The sequence below is a fragment of the Mesoplodon densirostris genome, chromosome 13, assembly GCF_025265405.1.
Source record: "Mesoplodon densirostris isolate mMesDen1 chromosome 13, mMesDen1 primary haplotype, whole genome shotgun sequence".
In the NCBI taxonomy this organism is placed as follows: Eukaryota; Metazoa; Chordata; class Mammalia; order Artiodactyla; family Ziphiidae; genus Mesoplodon; species Mesoplodon densirostris.
Genome location: NC_082673.1, coordinates 91,397,179 through 91,418,404, shown reverse-complemented (window position 1 = coordinate 91,418,404; position 21,226 = coordinate 91,397,179). Strand labels below are relative to the sequence as shown.

The following is a 21,226-nucleotide window of genomic DNA, read 5'->3' as shown; positions in this document are numbered from 1 at the left end:
AAGCCATCGATACCCCCCAGCCTCCCTCTGCTCATCCGTAACCGGGGGATAATAACCCTGTGTGCATGTGGCACTCTCAACCCTCACCAAACGGACGTGGGCACAGCAGAAAAAAACCCACTGAGGGTCAAGCAAGGGGAGGTGCTTCCCTCCTCCAGGGGGTGACGGGCTGGCCCCATTGAGGGAAAAGCCCCAGGCCTAGCCGCGCCCCTGCTGCCCCGGGCATCCGTCTGTCCACCTTCCCTGCCCTATGGTCACTCGCTCAGACCTCCTGGCAGGTACACAGCCGGTGTCCAGCAATCAGGCAAAATGTGCTCAGAGAAACAAAAGGCCGCCAGCCCAGCCACGCCTCTGCACCCCTGCGGCAGGTCAGGGGGGTGATCTGTGGACACCACCCACCCCTGGTGACCAGGGCAACCCTGATGGGGCAGCAGGTAAAACCCAAGTCCGAGCCAGGGGGAGGCGAGGGGCTCAGCCTGGGATGTCGGGATGGGGGTCAGTACCAGCACGACGGCCGCGGCCGGTCCCACGAAGGCATACAGCAGTCCCCCCTCCAGGGAGAGCCAGCAGCTGGGGAGGGAGACAGGCTGGTTAGCGGCCAGGCGTGAGCCTTCATCCAGTCACACACACACTGGGCACCACCAGCTTCCCAGGAGGGCAGTGTGTCGCTGACAAGTGGCAGAAGACAGCCAGGTGACCGCACCTTCTTTAGCTTCAGAACCCACGGGAGCCCCCAGGCAGCTGACAGACGAAGTTTACGGATGAAGAAGCAGGTCCAGAGCCGGGGACCACACAGCAGAGGGCCAGGCCGCCAGAGGAAGGTACCCTGACTGTCCCCCTCCCCCGACTCTCCCCCCAGGCCTGGGCTCCCCCACTTGCCTCACAGACCCTCCCCAACCTCACGTGCAGACCCTCTTTCCTGACATCATGCCGAAATGTTGGGCTGGGTCCCCGGCCTGGACTTCCACCCACCCCCTCAACCCAGGCCCTCTGCATCAGGCCCCCTGCTCACACGATGACCTGGGCCCTCCACCGAACTCGGTCACCAGCCCCAGCCTTACTTCCCCAGATCTCCTGGACACCACCCAGGGCAGTCCACAGGAGCCCTGAGCCCAGTGAAGGCTGCTCTGACTCCTGCACGTGCTGTGTCCTCTGCCCCGAGCTCCCTGTGCCACGCCGTGTGCCAAGTGCACAGCTCTCCACCCTTCAGAATCCCGCTGCGACACCCCACCTCCTCCTGATGCGTCCCCGAGCCCGGCAGGCTGGGCACTCCTTCCTCTCAGCCCTGGGGATGGTGTTCACACTTCCTTCCCAGTACTCACCCCACGGGTCCTCGTTCGAGTGCAGGGGGGTGCCTCAGGGCCTGGTCACATCCTGTCCCCCTGGGGCTCCGCAGTGGGCCAGGCCTGCACAGCCCTGTCAGCCCCTCCTCCTGGCTCCCGCTGCCCCGTTCTTCCCCACATCCACATCCATGGCTCCTCAGGCATTGGCTCCTTTCCCCCCATTTTGGGAAGCCACATGGCCTCCAGGATAACCCCGAGCTTCCTGGCTTGGCATTCAAGGCCCCTGGACCTGGCCCAGCCGACCCTTCAGGGCCTCAGTGACTTCATCTGTGAAATAGGCACCCCTACCTGCCCTGCCCTGCCCAGGGGCCATACAGCCCCCCTTATCCCCACACTGGCGCAGGGGTGCATCCCCTATCGTGCGGATGGGGAAACTGAGGCTCTGAGAGGCTAAGGCACCTGTCCAAGGCCATGGAAGGAGGAAGTGAGGGCTCCAACCGCCCCAAGCCCTGTTTCTCTTGACCCCGCTGACCACTGCCGGAAGGAGCTGGCTGATGGGAGGCAGGGTGCCTCCCCAGGGCCCGGCCTCTAGCTCCCGGGGCCCTCACTCTCGCCCAGCCTTGACTTTCTCATCTGTGAGATGGGTGCCCAGCCAGCCCTCACCTTCTAGGGCAGTGGGAGGGTCTGGGGGAGCTGTGTGGCCTCCACCACGTCCCCACCCCGCCCTGACTCACTAGTTCATGGTGCTGTACCCTCTGGCCTTGGTAAATCCCACAGAAATGGCCACGACCAGCGCAGGGAGCCCTAGGGGAGGAGCAGAAAGAAAGGGCGTCGGTCCCCCCCCATCCAAGGCCCTGCCCGTCTCAGGAAGGGGAACAAAACGCACCTCTGAAGCCCCTGAACAGAGGGTGACACTGAGCATGTGAGAAAGGGGACAGGAGGTGGACAAGGATGAGGACCCACAGAAATGGGGGCGGGTGCTGGATCAGCAAATAAAACGGGATGCCCAGCCACGTCTGAATTTCAGATAAAAAAAGGAAAACCTTTCTATCATAAGTGTAGCCCAAATATTGGATGGGATGTCCTCATACCACAGAGTTATTCCCTCACCTGACATTCAAACACAACGAGGCAACCCCTTGGGGTGGAGGCCTGGAGGGAAGCTTAGAGAAGAGAGAGCTGCCAGGGGCTGCGAGGAGGGCCGAGTCAGAGAGGGGCGCCCCACCGCCCACCGGCCCCATGGCGCTCACCCCAGCCCAGGCACAGGAAGCGCTTGCGGACCAGGCGGTTCCGGAGGCGGCCCGTCACAGCCATGTAGGACTGCCAGGCCTCGGTGAGCACCCAGCAGAAGGAGGACAGGAAGAAGAAGTGCAGGAAGGCGGCCACCAGTGTGCACACCACCTGCGCGGTGGGAGAGGTGGAGAGGCGCTCGCTCACCCGACCCCGCCTGCCCCGGCGACCCCACCTGCCCGCCGACCCCGCCTGCCCCGGCGACCCCGCCTGCCCCGGCAACCCCGCCTGCCCCCCGACCCGCCAGCCCCCCGACCCCGCCTGCCCCAGCGAGGGCCCGAGCCCAGCGTCCGCGCAGTGACCAAATCAACTCCCCAGCTAGGACGCCAGCCAGCGCTCACCCGCTCCACCACCCTGAGATGTGCTGTGGTACATCGCAGCCCTGGTGGGTGCTTGCGCGACTCTACCCACCCACTGCCAGGGACAGACACCCCTCTCCCCAGCTTCCTCACCCACTCACACATGCACCAAATGCCGCAGGAGCCCACCCAAAGGCCCCGGTCTGAGCCCACCCGCTCAGCAGCTGATCACGCGGAGGCCGCACAGGGAGGTACAGACAAGCTCAGACAGCCTGGTACCAATGGTGGGCCAGGACCGGGGCTTGAGCTGGCTCCTCTCAAAGCGCCAGCCCAGCTGGAGACTCCAGACACCAAGTCCCCACGCCCTGGCCAGGTGACAGCCCTCTCCGGACCGAGCCACGTGGCTGCCGCGGCCAAAGCACAGCAAAGGGGTCCGCATAGCCCTGGCACCCTCCTCCCTAAGCTTCCCCGGGTCTAGGCTTCTGCTGTGGAGCATCACCAGCACCGCCATCAGCGCCCCCCGACCTGGGACGCCGGGACACGCGCGGCACAGCAGAGGCCGCTTACCTTGTTGCGGGTCTGGGTCTGCCCAACGAGGATGAGAGCGTTGGAGGAGATGATGGACAGGCAGAAGTTGATGAGGATGACGGACCGCTCTGAGCGGATGTACCTGTGGGAGAGGGTGGGCGGCCGTGATCAGCGCCGAAAGGGTCTCAGCGTCACAGGAACCGGGGTGCCGGGGCCACGACGGCCAGCGCCACCTCCTCCCTGCAGGCACCGCTGCGGGCACCAGCCCCGTCACCTTCCCCACCATCTCCAGCTCCATCGCCACCACGTTCCCTCTCGGGTCGCCAGCTCCATGGGGTCCTGAACACCGCTCACAGGGAGGGAGGTGCTTTGAAGACCGTGGGCCACAACCTCAGGACCACAGCGGCCTCGGGGGAGGGGCTGGGCCAGGGGGCCAAGCACGCCTCCAGGGGACTCAGGACAGAGGGTCAGGGTGGGGGCTGGTGGGAGGGGCACTGGATGTTTCCGAGTCTCTGCCCTTGGGCAGGATGGGGTGGTGGGGGGCGGGAAAGCAGAGGCCACCCCTCCCCCGATGGCCACATCGACCCCTCCTCGCTGGCCTCTGGCTGACAGAGTGCTGCCCTTGGAGCTGACACACTGGGAATCTGGCTGGGCCCAGAGGGTGGCTGCTGGGTGGGTGACCTTGGCTTGACCCTCCCTGTCCTACTGTCCCAAAGCCCTGCTCCTCCGGGCCCAAAGTGGGACGCTGGGGGAAGGGAGTCTGTGCACACGTGTCCCTCGCCCCAGGGCTGGTGACCGGCAGGGACGGGGTCGCCCCACACCCCAGGGGCCAACGCTGGTTAGACAGCACCCAGGGCACAGGGGTCTGTGAAGAGGCCTTGTGGCCTGGGGGAGGGGGTGTGGGGCAGGCGGCCCAGCAGAGGCCCCCATCCTGACACTTGACCCCGGGCTTGGGGAGTGACCTTGCACGTCCACGTGACAGAACAGACAACAGGCAGGCAAGTCGTGATCTCGGGGTCCCCGTGGTCACGGGGCAGGGTGCTCAGCTGGGGAGTGGGCTCGGGGCGCACCTGCCAGCACCTGTGAGCAGTGGTGCGGGCACAGCGCCAGGCAGGAGCCGGCAGGCCTGGCATCGCTGGCCTGCACCTGTGCCCGCACCGTCAACGCCATGCAGCCTCCACGGAACAGCCGCCCGGGAGGGCGGGGTGGTGGTGACCACGGAGTGACAGGCGCTGCTAACGGGGAAGCTGGGGAGGAAGGAGGCTGGGCCCCCGCCCCCCACGGCTGCCCTTGATGGGAGAAGGGCTAAGACTCGACCCCAGCCAGCCCCGGCCTGGGAACTGCCTGCACCGTCCGCTCCCCACCCGCGGCCCCGCTGGAAGCACCACCTCCACACGGAGACGTAGATGATGATGAGCATGAGCAGGGTCAGGGACGACACGCCGCAGCCCACGATGAGCGTCACCGACGGCACAGTCACCTTCTCCATGTTCTGGCGGGTTCCAGGGGGCGGGGACAGAGAACAGGGTGAGGGGCCCAGGCAGCCGTGTAGACTGAGGGCCCTGCAGGCTGCGGGGGGCGCCGGGGGAGCCTTCCCCCTCCAGCCCTGCCTCCTCCGTAAGCGCCCCTGTCCAGCAGCCCTCGGCCGCCCTCCTGCAGCGCTCTGAGCGCCCCCCAATGCCAGCACCTGCTGGCCTGGGCTGTCCCCGGGGAGGGGTCTCCTCCCCTGCTGAGGGCAGGGTCTTTGTCTGTGCCCCGCCCCGGCCCACTGGTAGAATTACAGTTGTGTGCCCAGCCTGGCAATACGCCCCCCACCAATCCCAGGGCAGGACTCCCCCAGCCTGAGTCACAGGTGAGGTCACGAAGGCGGCAGGCCCAGCGCCCCGCCACGGACAGCTCTCCCCGGCTCCGTGGCCCTGCAGTTCCAGCCGCGGGCAGAAGCCACCGCTCTCTGAAAGGGGCCCAAAGCTCCAGCTGCATCTAACGGGGCACTCAGCGCCCACCCCTCCAGACCTGGGCCCTCCCTGACACCCGCTCCACCCACAGCCTGCACCAGGCGCTCGTCCACCTCCTCCCTCCGCCAGGCCCCTTCCTCTGGGCTGGCCCTCTGCCCCCCATCACCCCCAGGCCAGCCCCCGGGCTCTTCCCCAAGCAGCAGCCACTCTCAGAGTCTCCCATGCCACCCCACCACGGCCCAAGCTGTCTCTGAAGGCCCCAAAGGCCACCAGGCCTGGCCCGCCCCCTTCAGCTCGTGAGACCACCCCCCCGCACTGGGCTGCCCCCTCGTCCCCACTCAGCGCCTGGCTCAGCCATTCCCTCTGCCAGGATGCCCTGCCCAGCCGCCGCGTGGCAGTGCCTCGGGCCATTCTGGTCTTCACTTGTCCCCTCTCAGAGGGGCCAACGGACCCCACCGCTCCCCACCACGTGGCCCAGTGCAGCCCTAAGCACCGGCTGGTCCTTGCTTACGCATCCCTGCGTGCCCCCCGATGTGACCGCATGAACCACGGCCACACCACAGCCCAGTGCCCAGCACACACGGCCGGCGGACCACGTGTGCTTGCTGAGGAATGACCCAGGTCCCTCTGTGTCCAAAACCCAAAGAGAAACGGAGGGACTGGGAGAGCGAGCATCCACTGCTTCCGGGGCTGGAGATGACGGGAGAGCTCGGCCAGGGGACAAGGGGCTTCTCGCGGGCTTCCCCCCACCAGAGCTGACGCCCTCCTGCCCGTCCCAAGTCTAACTTGGCCGACACCCTTCAGACCCCTGCTGACCCCAGCACGCGGCAGAGCGCGACTCCCACCCACTTCCTAAAGCCACGGTGGCCCTTTCCGCCCTCAGATGGGACCTTCCACCTTCCTAGGGAGCCTAAGGTCCCGGGGCTCCTGCACACGGCACCCCAAGGCCCACCCCACTTGACACAGCTGCCCCCCCACCCCCATGGTGACCGTGCTGTGCTCTCCATCCGAGGCCTGGGCCGCCCTTCCCCACACCGGAGGCACCACCTCCCGCCCCCAGGCCCCTCTGCTGTCCCTCTGCCCTGTGCCATGGCTGGGGGTGCCTGTCTGTCCCTGCAGCCCGGTCTCCTCATGTCTGTGAGCCCCCCTCCACCAGGCCTAGCATGGACGCTCGGTCAATGTGACTGGCTGGATGAATGGAGACCAGGAAGGCAGGCTCCAGGAAAATCGAGAAAGTCGTTCAAGGTCACCCAGGCAGTCAGCGATCCCTGGGGGCCTGGCCCGGGTGAGGCTCCAGCCCAAACTTCTGTGTTTCCATACAGGCAGTTGGAGGGCCCCGGGGAAGGAGGGGGGCTCCGGGTTGCGGCCAGCACCCCTGAACTCACCAGGTAACCTCGGAGGCCCGGCCAGCCACGCAAGTCATGGGTGGCCGAGTAAGTGGCTCAGGCCTGCTTCGTGGCTGGCTCCGGCCCCGACCTCCGTGGCCATCTGCCTCCATCTGCCCTCATTAGGCCTGGCAGCCACATGCCCGCCAGCTCGCCCACCTGCCCTCCCGTGCCCTCCCCCTCCTCTCCGCCTGGCTCATCCGTCACTTCTGACAGCCCTAGCCCTGCAGGTTCTCAACAGTGTGGGGGAGGGAACAGGTAACAGAATTGTGGGCAGGGGTGTCAGGGATCTCGAGGTCTTGTTGGGAGGGCTGGACCGGAGACCTTAAGGGTGTGAGACCGGTCCCAATCCACACAGAGATCAGGCAGAAGCAGGCCAGCCTCCTGCTGGAGACTGGTTCCCCAGCCAGGCTCCGTGCCACCCCAGGGCCTTTGCACATGCTGGTCCCGCCACCCAGCGCTCTTCCCCTGACCTTCACACGGCTGGCTCTTCTCTCGGCTTGGCTGTCACCTCCGCACAGAGGCTCTCGCTGGACATTCAATCTGAGCCAGCCTCTCATCTCTCTGCCCATCACCTTGTCTTGAGTCTCTTCAGGGCACCAGCCCCTCCCCCCCACACCTTTACTTGTTTGTCATTTACGTAGTTGTTGTCTATTTCCACCATGTGAATTCCCTACCTGCAATCTTCTCCCAACTCTTACATGGCTCATGTGCCCTAAACACTGATTTCCTTTCTATGACGCTGTCTTTATCCCGTCTCCGCTCCAACACCACACGTGGCTCACAGCTACCCACGCGAACGAGCCCTACTCCAACACTGCCTGATCCCTGATCCCGGGCACACGCTGAGCCTTGATTCTGGTCAGATTAGTAGCCCAGTTTTGGGCACATCACAGAAGCGACGCCTCCAACAACTATGCCTTACAGACTGTTTACTACACGCCAGGCTGTGTAGATGCTGTAAATACCTCAACAGGTTCAGTCCCCACCAGGCTCTGAGGCAGGTGGCCTCGCCCCCTCAGATGTGACTCAGAGCAGTTACTCAACCCTCCGTGGTCACAGGCCTGCAGCGGCACAGCCGGGACCTGACACTCTGGCTGCACACAGGGGGTCGGGGGATGCCTGGGTCTCATCTTCCTTCACTCCATGCCCCCCGGGATCTAACCCCTCCCTGGCTCCTGGGGTGTGACCACAGCACCCCTTCTCTTCCGTCCTCTCTGGGGGCCTTGCTCTGGACTCCAGTCCCGAGACCACTCCATACCCCGAGATGCCAGCAGCCTCTGCCCGCTCAGACCGAATCCCCACGCCCCACGCACACACCCAACTCCACGGGTGGAGACAGGCAGCATCCACCCCCACCCTCAGCCCAGCTCTCCGCTGCCACCACCCCACCTGCTGGTGGGTTATTCCGCCTTCACGCCTGCTGGGATCCCTCCAGGACCCAAGCCCACCACCTCCCAGCCACCCAGTTCCACTGACCTCAGGCTGAAGCTCTAGCTCGCCCGGGCCCCGGCCTCACTGCAGCGTCCGCGCCCCAGCCCTGCCTGCCCTCTGAGCTCCACCCGATCTCCCGCTTGCTTCTTGCCTTTCTCACCCTCCCTGGGGCGACCATCACTCCTCCCCACCGAGCCTGCTGGGAACTCCTGCTCAGCCCTCAGGGCCCTCCTCCACACCTCCTCCTCGCGCCCGTCTCCCAAGCTACCCCTGGAAGGAAGGAGGCTGGTGCTGAGCCCCCAGAGCACCTCCTCCCTCCAGCCTGGGCTTGTCTCCCTGTCAGACCCCATGCCCCTCGAGGGCCCAGCTGCAAGCACTCAGAGGGGTCGGCACAGCATGATGGGCTGCAGGACAGCAGTCTCCCTCTCCCTCTCGGCCCCTGCCCACTCAGCATCTCTGGGGCCAGAGCTGGCTGGGAGAAGAGAGGAAGGTGGTGATGGCTCTGAGAGAAGGTGAGCACAGGGGAGCAGCCAAGCCCCCCGCCCCCCGCGCCCTCCCAGCATGCTCCTCTGAGCCACGCCCAGGCCTTCAGGGGGTCACAGGATCAGCCAGAGCCCACTACTATGCCATCCGACAGAGGAGGAAACTGAGGCTCCCAGCGGCCAGGCAGCCTGCCCTTAGTCCCATGGCCAGTGGGTGGCTCTGTGGCCACTGACAGCTCCCGATCCCTCGGACTCAGCTGCCTCTTCTGGGATGTGGGGATGGGGTGCCCCGACCTGCCAGCCTGCGTCTCACCCTCCTGTGCAGATCAGGCTGACACCAGATGCTCCTCTGCAGCTGCTGAGCCCCCTGCCAAACAAAGCCTTGAACCCTTCAGAGACCAAAGCTCTGCCTGCCCACCCTGGCACAGGGCTCCCATCCGCGCACCCTCACAGGCACCAGTACAGGTCAGCTCTTCCGAGAAAGGCCCCCTGGGCATCCCACTCCTCCACCCCCGGAGCTCCACCAGCTTCAGCTGCCCACCCCTCCCCCAACATGCTCTCCATGCCAGGTGGCCCCGGGCTCAGCCCCCGAGCGGGATGCCACATTTCGAGGATGCAGTGGCCCTGCCATGCTCCAGGCCCCGTCCAGGAGGGTCCCTGTCAACCGGCGAAGCCCTCGCAGCCACCTGGAGAAGCATGGGGCCATTTCCATTTTACAGGTGAAGAAACCGAGGCTCAGAGAGACTGAAGGCCAGTCTAGGGTCACCCTGTGTAAGGGACAACCCTGCATTTCAAGATTCGACTGGCACTGACCTCCTACAGGCCAGACCCTGGGCTGGGAGAGGGGATCTGGGCACGCGTCCTGCTCTGGAGCCCCCCCTGCCCCCCAAGGAAGGGAAGCCCCCAAGGCGGGCCCTGCCCTGCTTGCTCTGGCCTCGCAGGGGACCCAGGAAGTCCCAGCCCCATTGGTTGCTCCCCTGTGCAGAAAGCCGTCTCTTCTGGGGAGCCCCCAGCATGGCCCCGGCTGCTGCCTTCAGGGGCCTGCCCCCAGAATCAGCAACACCAACAGTCCTGTCACAGGGACAGCCTGAGGGGGAGGGCACACTGGGATCAGGGCCAAGACCACAGACCCCTGTCCAGCAGAGTCACCCCAAGACTTTGAGCAAGCCCCCCACCCCAAGCCTCGATTTCCCTGCCTGTCGACAGAAGGGTTAGTGGCAATGACCTCTAAGGTCCTGTCCAGCTCTGACCCTCCAGGGGATCCTGGCGGTCAATATCGCTCTCCCTCCCCACGTCTCAGAGGACAAAGGAGGGGGGCAGACTGTTCTCAGAGAGGCCTGGAACCATCTTCCACATGGAAACGGGGGTTCCATGAGCAGAGAGCTGTGCCACCCCCATCTGATGAGGGCCAGCCGCCCCAAACACCCCCAAATCGGTGTCCCACTCCCAGTCCGTCCTCCGTATCTGCTGCCTGAGGATCCTTCCACACCAGGCCGGGGCCAGGGGGCTCAATGAGCAAAGACCCCTACCCTTTCCCTCCTCATCGGGGGGCCTAGTGACCCGGCTGGGGGATCCGGCTTTCCTAGGTCCAGCAAGTGCAGCTTGGCCCTGGGCAAGAGAGCCCACCAGCCCCAGTTGGCCGGCCCCAGCCAGCAAGCTGGCCCCAGATGCTGTCGCCATAGAAACTGGCAGCCCCCACAAGAATCACGAGAACAAAAAGGAGGCCCCTGAGATGATGGGGCCTTCCCGGGGAGGGCTGCCAACCTGGGCCAAGCCCAGCACCCTCTCCACCCCCGGGACCCCTACTTGGGGACGCAGCTGCCTCCAGAGCCCAGGGTCCACTTGGGGTGGGTGGGGAAGGACTCCAAAGAAGGTGGCAGCTCCTCCCCCTCTGTCTCCCAGGCAGGCCAGGAGCCTGCCCCCAGCTGGGGGAAGGAACCCCACCAAGTGAAGGTGTCTACCCGCCTCTGCCAGGCCAAGCCTTCCTCCAGCCCCTAGGGCCAGGGCCCAGACTGCCCGGCTCCCCTGAGGACCGGCTCCCTCCAGGGTCCTAGGCCCCCAAAGAGAGTGGGGGGGGGGACCCACTCATCCATCAGTCACTCTGGGGACCCGGCCCGGCTCCTCCCAGGTCAGTCCCCAACTCCACACCGCCACCCACTCAGCTCCCACCCGCCCTCTCTAGAGGCCCGGGCCCCGCCGGCCAGGCCACGGGGGGCGGCGGGGTGCAGCCGCCCTTCCCCGCGCCGGCCCCGGAAGCCCCCGCCCCGCGCGCCCCCGCCCCGTCCTCCCGCCCGCCCGCCGCGCGCCCGGCTGGGGTCTCACCGCGTCGGCGCTGAGCTGGGCTAAGATGGCGAAGGTGGAGAGCCGGTCACAGAGGCAGCGCGTCCGGAGGGCATCGAGGGGAACCGTGCGGCAGCCGCGCCACGACCAGGGCCCGAGCTGCGGGGGGGCGGGGGAGGAGGGTCTGGGGGGCGGGACACACGGGGGGAGGGGAGACAGGGGCGGCGTGAGCGGCTGCCGGCCGCGCCCGGGCCCCGCGTCGCCGGCCCGCGCCCGCACCTGCGCCCGCGACCGCCGCCGCGCGCGTCCCGCCGGCCCCCGGAGCCCCGCGCCCCATGGCCGCCGCCGAGCCACGGGAGAGCGACTCTCGGGAGCGCGGGCCTGCGGGGCCGGCGGGGTGCCGAGCCCTGGCCCCGCGCCCGGAGAGCGCCCCGCCCCAGCGCCGGGCCGGGAGGGGCGCGTGGGCGCACGTGGAGCAGGGCGCCAGCTTGGGGGGCGCGGCAGCCTGCGGTGCGCGCGCGGGCCGGGGCGGGATGAGGGGCGCCTCTGCGCCTCCGCCCCCAGCCGCCGCGTCGCGCTGGTGACCTTGGGACCGCCCCGCTCCCACAGCCACCTCCCCCGGCCCCGATAGGCCTTCTCCCCCGCCACCCCTCCGGGGTCGGGGACGCAGCCTGAGCGTGCCCCCTGCCGTCTGACCCAGGGCCCTCCTGCTGTCTGCCTCTCGGGTGGCTCTGGTTCCCTTGAAACCAGCGATTGTTAGGGCCTCAGTGCGCCGGACTGAACTACTCTGCGAACCAGTCGCTGTTGATCTAAGTCCCCCACCCCCATGCCGGCCCACTTGTCTGGCAGCGTCCAGCCAGGCAGGCCCGCAGAAGGTGCCCATGGAGTGCCCTCCCCAGGGCCCTGGGCCTGCAGGCTGGAGGGCTCCAGGCTGAAGAGTCGAGCCTGAAACCGCCGTTCGGGAGCCACAGCTGGGAGTGGTCTCCTTCTGACCCCAGGGCCGAAAAAGCCCCCTCGCCCCGCAAATAACTCAGACCTGGTGTCTGCCCCGGGACTTTGGGGGGGAAATTCCAGGTCTCTGCGGCAAGGGTCCACCCCCGGCCGACCCTAGATCGCTCAGCCCCAGCCCCAGAAGGAGGGAGCTGCAAGGTGCCTTCCAAAGCCTTCAGCCTGTCTCCCCCATCCCAGCCCCTCTGTATGGAAGGCGGGCTGGGGGCTGAGTGGCTCCCACCCTGTGCACTCCCAGGGGAGCCCTGACCCCCGCACACTGAGCGGGCATCTCCTCAACACCTGGATTTGCAAGCAACCATCCTGGGCTACCTCCTGGCTGTGTCACCTGGGAAGTCAGCTACCAGCCCTAGCTTCAGTTTCCTCATCTCTAAAATGGGGAGGAGACGGTCGGGAGGATGACGTGGGACACCGTCAAGGCCCTCCCGCCCCCCAACCCAGCACCTGCAAGAACGTCTTTAGGAAAGCTTAGGGTCTCAGCTTTGGGCATCCCAGAACCCAGAGCTGCTTCTGTTGAATTTGAGATGTTATACAGTCTCCTTTCTGAGCTTCAGGCCTCAGGGGAGAAGGGACACACTCTGGGCCCGCTGGATGCCCTCGAGTCTGCTTTTCTCTCTTCATTTTCCCCCCACGGGGAAGGGCCTGCCCCTGTTTTACAGAGGAGGAGAACTGAGGCCCAAGGTGACAGCTAGGCAGAGGCTAGGCCCTAGCTCCGTGGGGTGCATCAGGCTCTGTGGCCCCAGAATACCCCCTCCCCCACGCCTGTCTCCTACCCTCTGAAGTGCAGGGGACATCCCGCTCACTAGCACTGGCCCCTGAGCCCACGGGAGCCAGGGTTTGGGGGGCCCAAAGCTCATCCATCTTAGGGGCCCTCATAAAGAATGCCACGGGAAGGCCCCCAGAGCTTCCACCTCTTTGGCTCCTGACCACGCCTCCGCCTGAGCCTTCCCACCTTGGCCCATCTGAACCGGTGCTGGCCCCGGGAGGAGCCGAGGTGTGCCTGACTACACAGCACAGCAGGGCCCAGGCAGGGCCAGGGCCAGGGCCAAGGCCACAGCCTTGACCGCAGCCCCTGGGATGGAGGCCAGGGGCTCGGCTGCCTGTGTGGTCCCACCTCCCCGGCCGCCGTCCTGCACACCCGGCGTCCCTGGTGTGGAGTGGAGCAGAAGTCAAAACCAATTCAGGCCCAGGTAGAGACCCCTTCTCCCCCGCCTTCCTCTAGAAAAGAAGACCCCAATAGCCGCAGAACCAGAAACAAGACCTGGGGGACGGAAGGATCAGGAAAGGCAGTGCGGGGCCCTGGAGAGTCCTGGGAGATCCAGCCTGGTCCTCCCGCACCCTCAGCGGGGCTTTATCAAGGCCTCACTCAGCTGTGCTGGGCACATCACACTCCTGTCTCCCCTCATCCCCCAGCACCACGCAGAATGGGCACAGAGTGCTGAGCCCCAGCTGCCCTTGGTCCCTCCCACCCCCAGAGCACCCCATCCTCACGCCTGGGGTGCACATGCAAGCCACTGACCAGACGCCAAGACGGCCAAGGAAGTGCAGGCCAGAAGTCCCCAAGACCCAGGACGCTCCGGGGAGGAGGCCTGCAGGCTGTTCCGGCCCGGAGACAGCGCCTCCCTCTCTCTCAGGCTTGTCCACGACATTGGCCCCGTGCCCGCTCCTAAGAGCAGGAGTCTGTGGCCGGCCGGTCCTGGGTTCAAATCTCAGCTCTAGTTCTCACAGTCCAGGCACGGACGCTGCCTCAGCCCTCCTACTCTGAGTGGAGTGGGGGGGACCCCGAACCCATCTTTCCCGCCCGCTGCAGGCTGCTGGGAGGGTTGGGAAGGGACAGCACCCCGTGGGCCGGGGTGAGGGGAGCCAGGCCGGCTGGGGCCAGTAGGCTGGCAGGTTCCCAGGCAGCGCTGGCGGGTCTGCAGGGCGCCAGGCTGACAGCTGCTGGCCACCTCCTGGGAGAAGGCCAGCCCAGGCTGCTGGTTAGCCCCACAAGACTCCTGCTATGGGCACTAATTAGCTTATCAGCCTCCCGGGGAGGGGACGACGAGGAGCACTGCCCGCTCTGCTGACGGGTGCGGCCAGGGCCTGCCCCTGCAGCCTCAGGCCACGGAGGGCACGAGGAGGCGTCCGCCCCTGGTCCGGGGAACCAACTGCTGGGGCTGGCAGCCTGGGAGGTGGGCAGCTTCTTGGCTCACCCAGACCCTGCAGGACCTCTGCAGGCTCCCTGGCCTTGGCCTCTCCCCACTCCACGGTCCCCCTGGCTCTGGCCAGCCACTGACACGCGACACAGGGACAGGGACCCTCTCCTCGTCCCCTCCCCCACCTCACCTCAGTATTAATAGCTTCCTGTGCATTTTATCATTTAATCTTTGCAATATCACTCAACTCAGCTGTGTAGATATAGAAACCGAGGCTCAGAGAAGTGGTATGATTGCCCGAGGCCACGCAGCAAGACAGCAGGAGGGCCAGGATTCCAGTTTTTTATCTGTCTGACCAACCTACAAGGCCTACAGTATTTGAACCACTGAACTCTGTGGAGCAAACCTGAAAGGGACCCTCAAGGATGGCCCCAGGCCCAGACCAGGTGGAGGGGGGGCCTGCCTGAGGCCCATCCCACACCAGGGCAGAGCTCGGTCAGTGGAGCTTTCCCAGGCCATCAGCTGAGCTTTCTGTGTTGCGCCGGGCATCAGTTGAGGGCTGGCTGGAGCAGGACAGGTGGGCGGTGGTCCTTGACCGGTGGACCCTCGCTTGCATCTTAGGCACACCCTGAACTGGGAAAGGTCAGGGGACCCTCAGCCCTCTTTCTTCAACAAAACCTCTAGGACGTTTCCTCTTATACCCACACATCTGGAAGTTCTTCACCATGTCTGACCGAAATCCTTCCTGCTGCAGGTGACACGTGTTACCATCTCTGCAACACAGGCGGGTCGTTCCCTCCTCACACACACTCCCACATGTGGGAGACCATTGGTCGCCTCTTGACTCATCTTCAGAAACGTGGAATATCTGGGTCACAGAGCCACGCCCCCCTTCCAGGCCCAGGCCCGAGGAATCTGGGTCAGTGACACTCACCTGCGCCTCCCCACCCCCCAGGTCCAGGGCGAGAGAAGGAGCTGGAGCCGGGGCCCCTGCCAGCACGAGGAGGGTGGGAGCCCCTCCCTGCCTGAGTTGACGGGAGGTTGCAGGGGGCCCTGGGCCCCTCAGATCAGAGCTCCCAGAGAACGGCTGTGCCTCCCCCATCGACCAGGGCCCCCAGGAAGGTCCAGCCATTGCCCACCCCTCTGCAGGCCACCAGTTCCTCAACACAGGCTCCTCCCACCCTGCTCCTACCAAAGCCCCCAAGTCACCAAACCCAAGGGACAATTTCCCATCCCTTTTGCTCCACTTCTGAGCTCTGAGCCGGCACCCCCGCACACGGGCCCCCACTGTGCGTCCTGACCCTGAGCTGAGACCTGCGTTGCCTCTGCCGCCCCCCACCCCTTGGACGCCTTGGGGTCAGTCCTGGATACACCGGGCATCCTCCCTCCACCACCACACCACCCTCATCCACCCACCTCGCTCCCCGGGCAGCTGCCTCCTGCTCCGGCCTCCCCGGCCCCAAGTGCTCCTTGAGAAAGTGTTAGGCCAGTCACCGCCACGGTGAACGCGGCCCCTCCGGTGGCTGTCCGTGTCCTGCACGCCGGCCAGCTGGGCCCGGCCTGGACGGCTCTGCCTCCACGGCCACAGCCACGGGCCAGCGCCCTGGCTCTCACGGCGAGGCCGTCCCTGACCCGTGGCCTCCATCCGCGGGTCCTCCCGCCTCGGCCCGGTTCTCCCGCCACGTGTGATGGCCTGATGCTCCCACCTGCATCCTCCTCTGGGAGGGCAGGACCGGGGCCTGGCTGGCTCACCCCGCTGCCCGCACCCCAGTGGGGTCGGAGTGCTCAGCCAGGACTTGCTATGGGTGGACAAGCAAGGCCCCTCTTTACCGCTCCAACCTGGCGGCGGCCTCCAGGACCCTCCCTCCCTCCTTCCTTCTCATACCTACAGACCCATCAGCAACTGACCTTCCTTGCAAAACGCACTGAGAGTCTCACTTCTGCTCCCCATGCTGTGGTTACCACCCTGGTGGGACCAACCACTGCCAGCCTCCGCCCTGCCCTCCACCGCCTGTCCCCGCGCCACCATTTGAAATATGCCAGGACGCGTCATCCTCTGCTCAAGACCTTCCCCCGGCTCCCTCCTCACTCAGGGACCCACAGCCCCTGGGGACTGGCCACCCCCTCCCTGAGCCTCCCCGCTCTCCCCCTTGAGCCTCCCCTCCAGCCACACTCAGACCGTGAAGCCCAGCTCTCCGCAGCTCCCGCCCGGTGCAGACCCGCCTCACTCAGTACCTGTGCCAGAGCCACAACCTTCTTCTGGTGCCCAGGTGAGGTGGCTCGAGAAGGCAGCCTGGCCCCCACCCAGCTCAGGAGACCCCGCAGGGGACCTCCCCTGGGGCCCAGGGTGGGTGGGGGCCAAGGCATGTCGGAGGCCCTGGGAGGAGGCTCGGCCTATGGCACCCCTCCGTCCCGGTCCCTGCTGTGCCCGGATGTGCTCGTCCATCTCTGCCCCGGGAGGAGGGGGATGTTCCCCCCCTGAGGCCTGGTCCCACCTCTGGGCCAATTCCCTACCGGCCACTCAGAGCTGAGCTGCCTCCCCTGTGAAGTGGGCATAAATCCTCCCCCCACATGCTGTCCAGGGAGACCATAGGGACACAACGCCCAGCACAGGCCCTGGCACACTCGTGGGACATCAGGGGACAGTAACAGAGGGTGGGTGGAGAGCCCCCTGCCAGCCCGCTGAGCCAGGGCCTTCGCTGCATTCAGGATGCCTCCTGTTGGCCCACGAAGCAGGTGCTATTATGGGACTGTGTGCATCAGGGTCCCCTGGGGTTTGATGGGCTAATTCCCACTGGAATGTGAGTGACTCACAGGTGTCCTCCCACACAGCAGAGAGAAGCCAGAGTGGGCACAGCTCACCCCAATGAGGGAACAGGGAGTGGGCAAGGTGCCTCTGCAGGCAGGGGTTTCTAGGAGCCCCTGAAAACTCCTCAGACTGGCCGTCATGCTCCCCAAACCACGCATTCCAGGCACAAGCCCTGCTGAATCACGCTTCACACATCCAGGGTGCCTACCTCCCACCTCCGCCTACTGACCTCTGACCCACAGACCAAGGCTTGTGCTGAGCCTCCTCTTCCAGGGAGCCTGCCTGGATAAGCCATGAGTTCCTGAGCGTTGCACCTGGCTCCTCCAACAGGTCCTACCCTGCCGCCGTGCTGGTGCTCCCTTCTTGGGTCTTACCTCACCCAGCGGCTGGAGCTCAGCATGACTCCCAAGCACGCCCTCACCCCCACTATCCCAGCCCTGGCAGCCCTGCCTGCATGTGCCAGCCCAGAGAAACCACCGGTGACTCAGAACACAGGCGCCCTCTCCTGCCTCCAGGCCTTGATCTTGACCAGTCCCTCTGACCACACACCCGCCTGCCCCCTGGCTGACTCAGCCTCGTCCTTCGGGGCTCCCCCGGGGCCTTGCCATCTCCAGGAAGTCTCCTCAACCTCCTGCTCTGTGCCCAACCCCCATCTGGTCACTGGCCTGTGAGAACCCCCAGGGCAAGCCCAGGTCAGCTCCATCCCCTCTTGGCTCAGGGCCTGGGGGCAATGCCTGTGGCCCTGGGGACCCTGGGGACCCTGGGGGACGGATATCTGCCTGGCCTGGGTGTTGCTGAGTGCATCACCAGGTGAGACCCCTGCCCCCTCAGGCCTGCGTCCCTGCCCGCGTCGGGCTGGGTCCTGTGGCACTGATAGTGTGTCAGGCTGTCTCAGCAGCTGTGGGGCTGTGACCAGGGCCTCCAGGGCTTCTCACGTTCCCCACGATGCCGATCTCCTGGCTCTCACCTGGCACCAGCCACTCTCTGAGTCAGGGCTTCCGGCCGCAGGCCTGCCCCCAGGCTAGAAACCTGGCCATCCTCAGGGCTCAGCAGCTCTTCGCCTGACCCACCCCACCCAGCTGGGCAAGGCCACCGGGGCCCCTGGAGAGGCTGGGACCCTGAGCTCCCCAGCCTCGCAAGGAAGTCATCTGGCCTGGGAGGGCCAGGGTCCCGCTAAAGCCCAGCCTACCTGCCAACTCCTCCCATCTCAGAGCCCTGCACCCCAGGAACCCTACCTGAGCCCTTTGCCCCTCACTCAGACCTTCGCCTGGTGCACCTCTGGCCCAGCTCTGTCCAGCCTTCACCTACCCCTGCCAGCTGAGGGGCCAGCGCCTCGACACCCCACCCCCTCACGCTCCAGCCGCTGGTGCAGCTGGGGGTCAGGCTGGTGCATCACTCACTCATTCAGCGAGCGTGTCCCTCGCCCGCCTGCTCAGGCCCTGTGCTGGGCACTGGGCGCCTCCACAAGCACACCCCGGCTCCAGGAGATCCCAAACCTCACCACCCTCAGCTGGCCCAGCTTTGCCTACTCCAAGACACCCTCCCAGACTGCGTGGCCTCGTGAGCGCTCCCCTCTGCCCTCCACCCCACCCTCTCATCTCCTCGGGCTGGCATCTGACCCTGTCTGCTGCAGTCTACCTCCAAAACTGTGCCATGGGAGCGCCCTGGTTCCCATGGGGGGGCTTCAAATACCCCAAAGAGCTGAGACCACCACCACCTTCACTGTCAGCACAACCTCCACCCGCATGGCCGTCACTGAAACTACCACCAACATCAGTAACATCACCATCGCCATCACCACCAACACCATCAGCATCAATACCAGCACCATGTATTAGAGAACTGCAAATCGAAACTGCAGTGAGGTATCACCTCACACTGGTCAGAATGGCCATCATCAAAAAATCCACAAACAACAAATGCTGGAGAGGGTGTGGAGAAAAGGGAACCCTCCTGCACTGTCGGTGGGAATGTAAATTGATACAGCCACTGTGGAGAACAGTATGGAGGTTCCTTAAAAAACTAAAAATAGAACTACCATATGACACAGCAATCCCACTCCTGGGCATATACCTGGAGAAAACCATAATTCAAAAAGACACATGCACCCCAATGTTCACTGCAGCACGATTTACAATAGCCAGGACATGGAAGCAACATAAATGTCCATCAACAGAGGAATGGATAAAGAAGATGTGGCACATATATACAATGGAATATTACTTACCCATAGAAAGGAACAAAATAGGGCTGTTTGCATGGGCTTCCCTGGTGGCGCAGTGGTTGAGAGTCCGCCTGCCGATGCAGGGGACGCAGGTTCGTGCCCCGGTCCGGGAAGATCCCACATGCCGCGGAGCGGCTGGGCCCGTGAGCCATGGCCGCTGAGCCTGCACGTCCAGAGCCTGTGCTCCGCAATGGGAGAGGCCACACAGTGAGAGGCCCGCGTACCGCAAAAATAAATAAATAAATAATAAAATTAAAAAAAAAAATAGGGCCGTTTGCAGAGATGTGGATAGACCTAGAGACTGTCATACAGAGTGAAGTAAGTCAGAAAGAGAAAAACAAGTATCATATAATATTGCTTATATGAGGAATCTAGAAAAATGGTACAGATGAACTTATTTGCAAAAACAGAAGTAGAGACACAGATGTCCAGAACAAACTTATGGAAACCAAGGGGGAAAGAAGGGGTGGGATGAATTGGGAGATTGGGATTGACATATACACACTACTATGTATACAATAGATAACTAATGAGAACCTACTGTATAGCACAGGGAACTCTACTCAGTGCTCTGTGGTGACCTAAATGGGAAGGAAATCTAAAAAAGAGGGGATATATGTATACATATAATGGATTCACTTTGCTGTACAGCAGAAACTAACACAACAGTATAAATCAACTATACTCCAATAAAAACTAATAAAAAATACAATTACTACATTGAAAAAGAAACAGCATTACATTATCAACAGCCCCCCCACCAGCATCAAGAATGACACAATAGGGCCTCCCTGGTGGCGCAGTGGTTGAGAGTCCGCCTGCCGATGCAGGGGATACGGGTTCGTGCCCCGGTCTGGGAGGATCCCATATGCCGCGGAGCGGCTGGGCCCGTGAGCCATGGCCGCTGGGCCTGCGCATCCGGAGCCTGTGCTCCGCAACGGGAGAGGCCACAACAGTGAGAGGCCCACATACCGCAAAAAGAGAAAAAAAAAAAAAAAAAAAAAAAAAAAAAAAAGAATGACACAATAGGGCCTCCCTGGTGGCGCAAGTGGTTGAGAGTCCGCCTGCCGATGCAGGGGATGCGGGTTCGTGCCCCGGTCTGGGAGGATCCCATATGCCGCGGAGCGGCTGGGCCCGTGAGCCATGGCCGCTGAGCCTGCGCGTCTGGAGCCTGCGCGTCCGGAGCCTGTGCTCTGCAACGGGGGAGGCCACAACAGTGAGAGGCCCGCATACCGCAAAAAAAAAAAAAAAAAAAAAAAAAAGAATGACACAATAATAACACCACCATCAACATCATCAGACCATCATTACCACTACATCACCACCACTGCCACGACCAACACCACCAATATCATCATCAGTACCACTACCACTTCCACTCCATCACCACCATCCCCACTACCAACACCACCATCGTCACCACCACCACCACCACCATCAGCACCACCATTACAACTGTGTCACCACCATCAGCAACATCATTAACACCAGCACCACCACCATCACCACCACCATCATCAGTACCGTCATTACCACATCACTGCCATCGCCACTACCAACACAATCAACTTCAACACCACTATTATATTATCAACAGCACCACCATCGTCAGCATCAAGAAGGACCCAAGCATACCACCTCCATCACCTCCATCATCACCACCACCACCACCATTATGTTATCAACAGCATCATTACTACCAGCCTCACCATCCTCTCCACTACCAACGCCATCATCATCACCAACACTAACAGCAGCAACAATAACACGACCATTATTACCACCATTGCCGCCACCACCACCAATCATACCATCAGCAATACTGCCATTGCACCAATATCATCATCCCCACCACCATCAGCATCATCACTACCATCAACAGCACACCATTTCCAGTGCTATAACTCTCACCGCCAATACTACCACCATCAACAGCACAGTCATCACTACCGTGTCACCACCATTTCTCCACCTTTTGGGTCACCACAATTACATGATCACCATGGTCACCAGCATCACCTCCGCTGTTAGCAATATCACCATGACTGCCATCACCTCTGAACCAGCACCATGTCTGTGGACCGACACTAGCTGGTAACCCCCATCACCAA

General features: G+C 63.7%; 1 protein-coding gene across 3 annotated transcripts in view; it reads right to left on the bottom strand.

Annotated features, from left to right (window-relative positions):
• ADGRB1 (adhesion G protein-coupled receptor B1) overlaps positions 1-21,226 on the bottom strand; it is a 70,285-nt gene that overhangs the window by 17,218 nt on the left and 31,841 nt on the right. For 2 of the 3 annotated variants that reach the window (XM_060115753.1, XM_060115752.1), the window contains exons 17-22: positions 10,979-11,120; positions 4,789-4,892; positions 3,440-3,542; positions 2,534-2,684; positions 2,018-2,087; positions 504-570 (exon numbers count right to left, since the gene is read on the bottom strand). In XM_060115753.1, coding sequence (XP_059971736.1) covers positions 504-570; positions 2,018-2,087; positions 2,534-2,684; positions 3,440-3,542; positions 4,789-4,892; positions 10,979-11,120 — 637 coding nt within the window. The remainder of the gene's footprint in view (positions 1-503; positions 571-2,017; positions 2,088-2,533; positions 2,685-3,439; positions 3,543-4,788; positions 4,893-10,978; positions 11,121-21,226) is intronic. The other variant, XM_060115754.1, reaches the window with a different exon arrangement.